This window comes from Ursus americanus, chromosome 1 (genome assembly GCF_024610735.1).
Source record: "Ursus americanus isolate L20-20 chromosome 1, mUrsAme1.1.p, whole genome shotgun sequence".
In the NCBI taxonomy this organism is placed as follows: Eukaryota; Metazoa; Chordata; class Mammalia; order Carnivora; family Ursidae; genus Ursus; species Ursus americanus.
In genome coordinates, this window is record NC_142127.1 from 70,956,229 (window position 1) to 70,968,766 (window position 12,538).

At 42.0% G+C, this 12,538-nt stretch overlaps 1 protein-coding gene across 2 annotated transcripts in view; it reads right to left on the minus strand.

Annotated features, from left to right (window-relative positions):
- The window catches only part of ANKRD44 (ankyrin repeat domain 44), a 309,567-nt gene that overhangs the window by 30,619 nt on the left and 266,410 nt on the right, over window positions 1-12,538 (minus strand). For both annotated transcript variants that reach the window (XM_045806381.2, XM_045806382.2), the window contains exon 17: window positions 5,180-5,251. In XM_045806381.2, the coding sequence (XP_045662337.1) occupies window positions 5,180-5,251 (72 nt within the window). The remainder of the gene's footprint in view (window positions 1-5,179; window positions 5,252-12,538) is intronic.

A 12,538-nucleotide genomic window follows, 5' to 3' on the forward strand; every position in this document is an offset into this window, starting at 1 on the left:
GCGACCACTAAAATCTATGCTGTTAGGCAATGTCTTATAGTTTTTCTCAGTGATTCCACCTAATTGACTTTTAAACAAAATACTTTTGTCTCTACATGTTATGGCACAAACAGGTGAATAATAAAAATTGAATAAAAAACCCAGACCCCCCTCTCTAGAAGGCTTAAGACAGAGATAAAGTGACTTGAACAGAACTATGAGGCAAGAAGGTATACACTGCGGCTAACTTCTGGACTATTGTTCTTTCACTACACAAACTGCCTTCCTTGAGACAGGAAAATAAATTCTTCTACGTCCACCTTTCTGACCTGTACTTGCTGTGCAAACCATAACTGCGTAAGATTGTAAGCCTTTAGTTTGACCTGAATTTTGCAGCAATAGCTAAATTTACTGAGCCCTTGCTGTGAATTAGGCAGTACTGGACATGTAGCACCTCATTTCATTGCCACAACAACCCATGATTTGGATACTACTGTTATCCCCGTTTTCCTGACAAGGACACAGAAGGGCAGAGACGTTACCCAGCCTTTCCATGGTCACTCAGCCTTACATGGGGGAGCCGGCATTCAAAGACAGACCAATCAGACCCCGGAGCCTCAGCTGTGAGCGCTTCATGAGCTCCTACAGAAAGGGTGCAACAAGACCAAAAGGAACATGTTTCTTTACCTCTTGATTGTACGAAATTTCAAACTTTGTACGTACAAAGAGAAGAGGAGAGTGTAATGAATTCCTATATACCCACCACCTAGTTTCAGCCATTATCAACTGACTATGGGTGATTTTTAAGCCAACTTGGGAGGACCTATCCTCCAGTAAAAGGCTGTGGTACTAGGAGTGTCTACACCAGGGTGTAAATCAGCCTATCTCACTTTACTCTGGGCATATCTGTGACTTATTTGAAAACTGACTTTGCTTAACACTTCTTCTCATTATAAAGTGTAATGGTAGCAACTGATTCTGCTTATATGGAAATCCTGACTTCACACCAAAGGGAAATGAATCCCCCATGGAAACAGCAGGGTCCAGATGTCGTCTGCAAATGCTGGTTCCTTCAATGCCAGTTAACTATTATGAGAAAGATCGTAAACATTTTAATTTCCATCAGTATGACTTCGTCTAGGAAAATAGAATCAGCAACTTATAAATTGCATGCGTATCTACAAAACAGGATGGCTAACATATTTAGATTTAATAAAGAGAAGACACAGGGGAAAGAGAAATGTACGTAGGAAGGAAGCCAGTGTGAAGGAGTCAGCTCTGTTCAGAATAGCAGAGTCACATTACAAGGCACTTAAGTTAGGTGCTGAATTTATCCCCACACTTTCTCCTTTAATCCTCACCACAAAAAATAAATCCATCAGCCTGTGTTAAATTTAGAGGCTTAATAAAAAAAAAAAATAAAAAGATGGAATGACCCTGCTGGAAATTAGGAAAGCTTCAGAATTTCAGCTCATACTTTTTTCTACATCAGGCACTTTAAATTTTCCTAAAGACAGAATGGTTGAAAGGCCAGATTTACTCACAGAATTCCTTTCATGTTTTCCCCAGTCTACCTTGAATTTTAGCATGCAAAAGCATGACCCCATAGAATTGAAGACATAAAACTAGGTACACTCAAAGGGCAATTTATTTAAGGGGAATAATAAAGGTAACTTTGATCAGACAAGAACTTTCACTTATTTTCACACTTTGGAACTTAACCCTAGAAACAAATGACCATGTGATGTGGAATTCTATTTTAGAGTTAAATGCATGATTTTGTCTTTGGGCAGGTAGGTGGTTCCTGGAGCAAAAAAGAATACAATAAAGCTTTAAACTCTTTGAAGGAGGCTTGAGTAGGCAGGAAAGGAGACCCTTATCCCATCAGCAGTACATGATGGAAATCGCCCTATTTCTCTTTCTATTTCCGTCCTAAACTAGCTAATTAATGGGTAGTTTCAGCAATAATTTCTGAAATAACTAAATGAGGAGGTAATCACAGAAAAGAACAAATATGCCAGTTCAAAAACCATGGAATAGTCTGGCTTTCAATAGACAACCCAGCTCAAACCTTCACAGAGGTAGCAAATTTGCTTTCTGAAAAATCTTTATTAAAAATATATTGTTAGGTCACTTAAATATGTCTTAAACACAATTAACTTCTTTGAACTCTTTAGATAGGAACTGAGGCCAATGAGAAAGAATTTGGGATCTCAACAGAATCCACGAAACAACGGGTCCATCTGGAAATCTTGACAGTGGGAGCCTTTCATTTGCATAGCCTTGTTTCTTGATTTAATTTTTTCAAGTGGATGAAATGTTTATGAAATTCACTGGGTTGATAACCCCGGAGACTCGAATCATTCAGCCAGGAAATAGTAACTCAAGGCAGGTCAGGTTTGTTGTGGCAGTCAAGGTTTGGGGGCATCTGGTTCTATTTCACTGCTAGAAAGCATCCTCGGAAGAAATAATGTGTCTGGGGTTTTTATTAAGTTAATTGCCACCGAGGCCCCTGGGGAGGGTGATGGGTATACTTGCAGGGTTCTTAAAGCAAATTATAATTTTTTAAAAGATGTTAGCATTTAGAGGGCAAGAATAACATAGTTTTAGAATTAATCCACTGCTCTCACCCTGGTCAAAGTTGTCATCATCATCATCATCATCATCATCACTTCCTGGTTCTCTTGCTTCTATTTTTGTTCCCTTACAATGTAAACTCAACACAGAAGCTAAAGTGATTCTTTTCAAACAAAAGTCATATTGTATCATCTGTCTCTTCAAATTTCTCCAAATGGTTTTCTAATTCGCTCAGAGTAAAAGCTGAAGTTCTTACAATGGAGTAGGAGGCCCTTCCCTGACTCCCCGCCCCCTCCACGACATGTCACACCCCATCCCCTGCCACTCTCCCTTCCCCACTCTGATGTTCTGGGACCATGCCCAGCAAACCCTTACCCCAGAGACTGCACTTCTGCCCAGAACACTCTTCTGTCCGATATCCACATGGGTAGCTCTCAAGGTCTCTGTTCGAATGTGCGAGCGTGCTACGTCAAGTACAGCCTCATCTGCCACCTCCCAGGGCGTCTTCCTCACCATTTGTAGCACGGGCAGCACTTCTGACCATCTGTCATGTTATATATTTACTTGCCTACTTCTCTCCTAGACTAGAAACTCTACAAGGACAGAGGCTGGGTGGTGTTTCCTGCAACCTCTCCAGCTGCCAGAACCCGTGCTTAGCACACACACGGTCAGTGTAAGTCAAATGAAAGAATGGTACATTAGCATCAGTGAGGATGAAGCTAGCTGATTGCACCTGTGTGCCAGGCCCTGTCCTAACCGCTTGACGTGCATTAACTCATGTCATCCGCACAACGGTCCTCGGATAGAGGTACCATGTCTAGGTGGGTTGTTAGTGGGAGGACTGAGGGCTAGGATCTCCTCTCTGGGTGTACTTCCCAGGCACCTGCCCTCTTCAGAGGTGCCAAATGCCCAGTTCTCTCCAGTAATAACATGCTCTCCTGTCTTTACATGACCAGAAACCCACAGATCTTACCAGAGCAACTGGCACACAGTTAGCAATAATTTTTGGGAAAAAAAAATGAGAGATGACAGAATTTGGGGGAAGCTAAGAAAGTCTCTTCTCAGATTACTAGCAGGTGTGCAATGCAACCAACCCCACTTACAAAGGGCATGAGAATTCTACCTGAGATCACCTCAAATAGTCCTCTCTAGGGGCAGCTAATGCCGTTTGTGAACCCTCAGCTTTGGGGTACCTTCCCCAGGCGCAGCAGATGGTTGGGCAGAGATTCTAAGGAGCAACCTTCAGAGCAGCCTGCTCTGAGAGCCAAGTGGCATGAAGTTTACACATGCAAATATCCCACTACCCCTCCGGCTTTCCCACTCTAAGTCCAAATCCAGAACAAAGACTGATGCACATTTTAGCCTAATTTCACTGGACTCAAAATGTGTGTGTGTGTGGGTGTGTGTGGGTGTGTTGGTGGGTGCGGCAGAGAGCGGTGAATGGGATCAAGAGATGTGCTGGCGGCTCTGTGGGGAGACTGGCAATGAAGAAGGGGCTGCAGGCAGCGTGATCAGTTTCTCCCAGTCCTCACCGGACGGTGTCATACCCTCACCTTGCCTGACTACTTATGTACGCCCATCAACAAAACACGCCCCTCTGTTCTACAAAATCTCCACCTCAATTATTCATCAGAATTACATTGAGAAGTGCTTATACTGGATGGTATGAAGTGAATGTCCTAACAGTTAAACTCAGACACCCAGCCCCTTTGCGCTCTGCTTAGCATTCAGCCTCCAGGTGCACGCACACACCGTAGCTGTGGCTGGGGACTGAGGCCTCACGTCGCGGCAGCACCTTCTACAGGGGAGCTGCTCTTGCTGGGTGTGGCTGCCCGCCCCAGAGGCTCTTGGGAAGAGCTGATGACTACCAACTCCGAGCAGCACGCCAGCTGAGGCAGCGTGCTGGGTGAGTGTGCTGGCTCGCTCACCCCCACGGACAGTTTGGGGATCCTCCCTCTGAGCTGTTGCATTTCTCTTCAAATAGGGTGTGAAGAGGAGGCTTCACTGGTGACGGAGTAAGTCTTCCTCCCCGCCCTGAGCTCTCCCCAGTAAAGAGTCAGAGGCTCGCACCTCGTCGGAGACCCTGATTTCAAGTGCAGGCAGAAAAAGCGGAGTTGCGTTTATGCATGTGCTCATCTTGCTCCCACAGGTTTGTGTTTCAATAGCTCACAACTTCTTAATTGTGGTATTTGGTTGATTTTGTGGTAGGCTGTAGACTCATGTATTGTTAGCTACAATCAGATCTTTAAAATCAAAACGTGTTCTTCAAATTTCCTCAATTTTTTAAATTTAACTACTAGATAGTAATAATTTTAAAGATTGTTAAAATGTATAATAAACATTTATTAAGTGCACTGTGGAAAATCTCTTTTCTTTTGCCCTCATTTTACAGCTGAGGCAACTGAGGCCCAGATGGGGTAAGTAATGTGTCTGAGCTCACCAGTGGGTGAAGTTGGGATTGGAATTTGAGTCAGTCTCTCTGCAGCCTGTGCCTTTACCCATGTACTGTTTTCATTATTAGTTATTATTGTGTTACTATGCTTTCATTTGAAGAGCAGCCTTGTTCTAGGAACACTTAGGTTCTTTTTGTAACAGAGGAAGCCACCCCCGGCATCTCACTTACAGCTAAGTGGAGCGGACTCTTGGTAGCACCAGAGTCTGAGTCTTCAAAACCATTGTTGGTTCTTTCTAAAAGCTGTGAAGACAAAAAGAAAACATTTGTACGTGAGTAAAATCTGCAAAAGAAGTCCTCTTTTATGGATACTCATGTTGACGTAAATGCAAAAGAGGCTTCAGAAATGTAAAAAATGATGCAACTTAGCAATATGAGAAATCTGGTTCAGCACATCTGAAACAAATAAGAACTCGGACGTAGCATATCTAAAACAGATACTCTCACCGAATCATTCAACTTCTAGATCATCTCAGTCTTTGCTAATGAAAAAAAGGCTGTCATACTTAAAAGATGCTTAGTCTCACCAATCCAGGAAAATAATTCATGTTGAATCCACTTTTCACCCAGCAGGTCGTAATAACGAAAAATTATAATACCTAGTGTTTACTCCATTATCAAACACACATTTACTGGAGATAGTGTTGGAAAAGACATCTAAATCTCCGGTTCTCATGGAGCTTACATTCTAGGGAGGGAAATCATAGACAGACAAATAAATACAGCAATAAGAAAATATCTGCTAATGACACGCTGTAATGAAAATAAAATAGGGTGATTTGACACAGGATGACTGGCAAGTTACTTAACAGCTGATGATCACGGAAGTCCTCTCCAAGGAAGTGACAACTAAAGTTACGACCTAAATAATAAGAAGAATTAAACCAAGTAAAAGTGTGGCAGGAGCGTATTCTGGAGAGGAAGTTGTCGAGAAGGGAGTACAAATGCATCAAGGGGGGACAAACATGGTAAGCTGAAGGAACAGAAAGGATAGCGTGACCAGGGTATGATGTTGGTGAAGGTATCAGGAAAAAGACATTCTCGTGGACCCTTGGTGGGAACTAATTGTTAAAACCTTTCTGGGCAATTTGTGCATACCTTTGACCCTAGGAATTAATTCCCAATAAATAATCAGACAAGTGCATGATGATGCATGTATAAAGAAAATTCTTCGATGAGTAGTTGATGAATGATTACCAATGTGCCTAGACATTGAAGATTCAATAATAAATAATATATTAAAATATCCATTTGGGGGGGGGAACAGGGTAGACAACAACAAAAAAAGAAGTTATGCAGTTAATTAGAAAACGGTATGTGCTATGGAAAAAAATAAAACAGGGAAGGAGGGTTCAGAAGGCCGGAGGGGAGGTCAGCTCGCAACTTAATAGGATGATCGGGGAAGGGCTTACTGGATGAGAAAAGTCTTGAGGGTGATGAGAGACCCTTGTGGACATCTGGGGGAGGAACATTCCAAGCAGAGAGTCTTTGTCTTTCAGACTCCTGGGTACAGGCTCCTTGCTTAGTGAGGGTGGAGTAGCCAGACACAGGGATACAGGGCATCCACTTTGGGGCAGTGTGGGTCAAGCAGATGCTGTAGGGCTCTAGGACCAACGGTCGTGGCACTGACAAGTGTGCCCCCCGCCCACCCTCCAAGCCAGGATGATGTGTCCATGGAGCAGCCGTTCTGGTGGCTACTTTCTGATTCCCTGTCGCCCTGGTCATGGGGAAGAGGGAGCTGCCCCAAGTATTCCAAGCTCAGAGTTCATGCTTATTTCTGGAGTATCACCCTAGTGTCTCTTCTTCTAGACAGCCCAACAGGCTTGTAAATACCTATTTTAAAACGTCAAATCTTTTTCTGCTTAAAACAAAAGGGGGAATGAAACATGAGAGACTATAGACTCCGGGAAACAAACTGCGGGCTTCAGAGGGGAGGGGGGTGGGGAACTGGGATAGGCCGGTGATGGGTATTAAGGAGGACACATATTGCATGGAGCACTGAGTGTTATACATAAACAATGAATCATGGAACACTATATCAAAATCTAAGGATGCACTGTATGGTGACTAACATAACATAATAAGAAATTATTATAAAAAATAGCTAGCATTGTTTCTGTTTCCTTCCAATGAAACCTGACTGATTCAAAGAGTAATGGGGTTTATCATAGCAGTTTTCTTAATAGGGGAGGCGAAGGGGAAATTATACCCCTCAATGCGCCAGAAAGCAAAACTTCCTAAAATCCACTTTATCCACTTTTCTCCTGGAAAGTCCCAAACTTGTTAAGTGGAAAAACACATTTTAAAGCCATATGTGTGGAATGGTAGCATTTCCATTTAAAAAAAAAATCTGTATTAACGTGACGATAGCTATATGGCAGAAAAAAAGCCTAGAAATACCTACCCTAAAATGCTTAGTACAATAACCTAAGAGTGGGATTATGGATGAATTTTATTTTCTTCTTTCTCTTTCTTGATTTTTTTTTGCAGTAATTATGTATTGCTTTTGTAACTAGAAAAACACTAAAGCTATTTCTATTTGGGGGAAAAAAGCCATTAACCTTCCTTTTCATTCAAGGGAATGATGTCCACGGACCCCCCAGATAGATCCAGAACTTCTTTCTAGTCAATGCATGTGGAACAAAATGTCCGGATCCTCTGGTAGATCAAATAGCAGCGTACAATTTATCATCTAAGAGCGCATGTTTTTAAGTTTGCAAAGGATACAATGCAAATAATTATATGAGAAGTATAAGGCATTTTATGTTTGTTTTTATTAGTATGAGAATAGAATTTGGAACTTCAACAATCTAGGATAAATTAGACTAATGAGACTAAATTTAATTTTAACTTCAAAGCAAACAACTTTAAAACCAATCCACCATGCATAGTTGAAATACAAGTAGCCCTAACTGCTTGAAAAGGCTAGAAAGCAGCTGTTCTTTGCTTTGTTTTGCAACATTATCACCTGCAAGACTTCCTGGAATTGACAGCGTGTACCAACACCAAATCCTGCCCTAGAATGAACTTTTAATCAAAGGAACACAGGATCATTTCCATCATTATCACAAACATGATGAACAGAGACAAGAAGACAAAATACTGTTCACGGCCACAAATTAGGCATGTTTCCAGAAGATTTATTATGGAATAAGATTTTTCCACACACATACTTTGATCATTCTAACAGCATATGATATTTCACTTCTATCATTTACCAAATATTTGCAGAATCATCTCTATGCAGGACCCCGGGTTAGGCACCAGGTTTCAACTGTGCAGTGAGCAGATGTTGCTGCTGACCTGCGTGAATGTGGAGGCTAATGGGGAACCCACAGAAATTAACGGGTAGTGAACATAATGGGAGCTAGGATGCAGGATGCTGTGGGAGCACGAAGAGGTACTTGACATAACCTGGGGGATTAGAGAAGACTCCTCTGTCAAGGAAGGTCTAGCCTGAGACCTGAATGGTAGGAGTCAGCCAGGCACAGAGAGAGAGAGAGAGAGGGATTTCCAGGCAGAAGGAAGAGCATGTGAGAGGAGTGAGTACAACAAATTTGAAAAACTTTCAGTTCAATAAGGCCAGAGTAGTATGTAGGGGTGAGGAAAGGATGAGTAGCAGAATGGGAGGCTAGAAACATAAGCAGAAAACAGATTGGTACAGAATGATTATATCGTTATTGTCCAGTCCAGGACATTTTTGAGAGTGATGACTGTGCCAGGACAATAGCTGTAAACCAGGACATCAAATCAGGATGATTATTCAGAGTCATTGAAGTGCTTTAAGCAGAGAAGAGGCACGATCATGATAAGATTCTTGGGTATCATAAAAAAATATCTCTGGTCACAGTGTGGAAAATGAACTGCTTGTGGTGTTGGGGTGGGGATTACAACCCCAGAAGCAGGGAGATCCTATAGGATATTTTGACTCTGGAATCTCCACATCGTGAATTACTAAGTTGGTGAGACGTACTGGTGGCCTGGACTGCAGAAAAGGCAGTGGAAATGGAAGGAAGTGGGTCCATTCAAGAGTTTCATTCACTTCTTTATTTGTTCATTCCATAATTGTTTTTTAGCACTGTGCTAGGCACTGAAATTTTCAGTTTCAGAATGGTCCCTACCTACATGAAATTCATAGTTTAAAAGGTATAGTGGACACCATTCATTGAAGAGTGGAGGAAGGGGAAAAGGTGGAGTCAAGGGTGACCCCCAATTTTCTAGCTTTGGTAACTGGGTGAATGGTGATGCTTTCTCTAAGAAACAAAGAGAATAAGCAAGATCTAGGGAGAGAAAGGTGTCTCGTTGAGTTTTGGTTTGAAGAGCTTCTGGGACATTCAAGGGGAGATGTCTGGTGGACAGAGGGTATAATGTTCAAAGCTTGAAAGAGAGATCTGGGCTAGAATAATGGACCTGGGAATCACGAGCAGTGGCTGATACATGAACCCCTGCCTACAGATGAGACTGCCCAGGGAGAATGTGTAATGAGAGAAGGGAAAAGAGCATAGGACATAAGCCTCAGGAACCTCAAGGTTTGAAAGAGGCAGAGAGTCTGCAACGGAACAGGGGCTGAAGAATGGACAGAGGTAGAAAAAAAACGAGACTGAGACGATGATGATGGTGACGGTGGTGGTGGTGGTGGCAATGATTACCAGGATGTGAAGGTGGTGGTGGTGATAAATGATGATGAAGATTCTCACGGGTAACAGTCAAAAGTTATAAAGCATTTACTATGAGCCAAGCATTCTACCATGGGTCTTACATGGATCACCTCCATCTATCCTCAAGTAATCCATTATGACCTTCTCAAGTTCACACAGCCTGTAAAGGATAGACCATGGAATTAAACCCAGGTCTAACTCAAAACCTATGTTATATATGCCACAAAACAATGCCTTCCTATCAAATGATAAGCTGAAACTCTCCCCTGATATTTCACAAAGGAAGAAAAAAAAAACCCAGCAGGTATGAGTATAGGAGACAATGAGAGGTAGTTCTGTGGTTCCTTTTCTTCAAGTATGTGAGTCTTCTGAGGTCTCTAACTTCAACAATTTCCTTTATCTTTGTGATTTTCCTTTTTGTTTCCTAAGGAGCGGCGAGCACTCATCTCAGGTGCACAGCAACCACAGAAGACATCTATCGGAATCTAGCTCCTCTAAGTGTTCCTCCCTCTCTAGTGATTCTTCTTTGGTAAGAAGACAGTGTGAAAAAGAGGGGAAAAAAGTAATATGCAAGTAATTCAAAACTGGAACTTCTATTTATACTTAACTTTTCTCTCTAATTTAGAATTTGGTCCTAACATATCAAGTCCAAGGAATGAGGCAGATACACAGCCCTGCCACTATGGTGCATAAATGTCTCAGGGGAGGAACATGGCAGCCAGAGAGAGAGAAAGAGAGCTCATACAGTGACTCATTCTACAGACTCATAGGTCAGCCTGTGGTGTGCAATATTCCTGGAAGATAACATTGCTCTACAGAGATCAACCTACCTTGTCAAACTCAGAAATGGAATGGCTCTTTTGAAACACAGTTATAGCTAAGAACGCATACCAAAGAAGCAGCATCATAACAAGCAACGAGTTCTGCACATAAAGCTTGTAGTTATAAATCAAAGTATACAATCTTATATGTATAACATAAGAGCAGACTAATTATAACTTTCTCTTCTAAGACTATTTCCAATTAATATATCCTCATGCTTATCATCAACATTTACACAATCTATGCACCCATAAGCTAGTTTTCACATTGAATTACCTGCATAAATTCAACATACACATCCAATATGTTTCCATAGGCTTCTATTGGAAAGATAAAAATTTTGCATTTGTTCCAAAGATCGACTTGGTCCTCTGCCTAAACAATCCATTAAAATGGCTGCTTTAATAAAGCCTTTATCTGGACTACTTAATTTCATTCCTTGTCATGTCCAAAATCCAAGAAATACTTCTTTTCTCAAATGGTCAGTCATTTATGAAGTCTAGCACTGCCTGATCTCACTTCTTCCCCCAGGCTCCTCCTAGCACCTTGCATTTGCCCAGACTTCCCTGGGTAAATAAAACAGAAGATTTGGGATTAAAGCAACTTCTAAACCCCACTGACAAGTAAAGATAGGTGCTTAAGAACTAGGAAGAGAACAAGCAAACTTTTCAACTGTCTTACCTGTGAAATAAAAACTCTCTGTTTCGACTGGGATGTAGCTGGGATGGTCTAGAATTTTGTTGGGCCCAAGAAAAGTATTGTATTTGAGTTCAGCAATTTATAGGACATTTTCTGAATCTGGATGGGGTTTGCCAGGATTGCAAGGCTCACATAAAGAGCAGCTCCATGTCTTGGATTTAAAAGCCACAAAGGTAATAGAAGGCCAAGTTTAAGCCTTTTTCTATACAAAGTGAATCTGTGATAACAAAATCAAGAATAAATATGAACTTAATGGTAAGCCAACTGGCCGCTGGGTTAACAAAACAGTAATCTTATCATTCAAAATTGTGAGGGTACACATAAATATTACACTTGAGCTGGAAACCCAAGCTTTAGAAATAGTTTAGATTATCACTGGCTATTTGAAAACATGGCAGGAAAAACTTCAGGGATCCCAAGAGACCTCATGCTGATCTAAACCAGTTTTTAAATGTGTTTTTTAAGAAAGCAGAAAGCAAATATGGCTCAGACTGTAAAAACGGAAATGTGTAGCCAGTGGGTCTGTGGGCTAACCCTCTCTCTCGTTGGTTCTGGTTAGATTCTGACTACACAACTAGTTTCCACAAATAGGGGGGATAGGAGGAGTTAGAAAACCAATTAGAAAATATCTGCGGGGACCACGGAAAGGAGGTGCTCTGAGGAAAGTTTTAAAAATGGATTTATTTATCTTTCAGCAGTGAGGACTGAGAGGACATTAAGAGTCTTCAAGTCTGTGAAGGGTTGGAAGCAGGCCAAGGCCCCTGGAAAGTTGGCATCTCTGTCAGAAATTCTATTTCACATTCCACTTGTCTGTGCTTGAGAATGAAATGCTATTTGGGCAACCTCAGGGCCACTCCTGAGTCAACTGTGCGGCGACCTGGCTCTGGCTCAGTCCAGAATGGGGGCTGGGTCTGCAGAAGGTCCAGACCACCCAGCCTGTGTCCGTGCCCTCTATTCAGAGGATCCCAGGGGCCCAGGAAAGAGCTCAGGGATCCCACAGATCTTTCAGGCTCAGAACAAATATGATGTTCCAGGCCACGCTGGACCCCCGTGAACCCCAGGCCTTTGGGCCTCGCCCAAAACAAACTAGCTTCCCCATGATAGCACATCAGTAACAGCAGTGACTATCTGTTTCTCATGATTCTGCTCACGCCCCTTCACAAGCTATTAGAAAAAGCTCTGTTGCTTGAAATTGTTACTAACAACAATTATCGGAAACTCAGTGGATTCTAGAAATGTATGAATCTAATCTAATTTCTGCCTCCCCCCTCAGTTCTCTAAGTAAGGAACCATTAACTTTCTACACTTGGGTAAGTCAAGGTCTATGCAGCTTTAAAAGGAGATAACACAA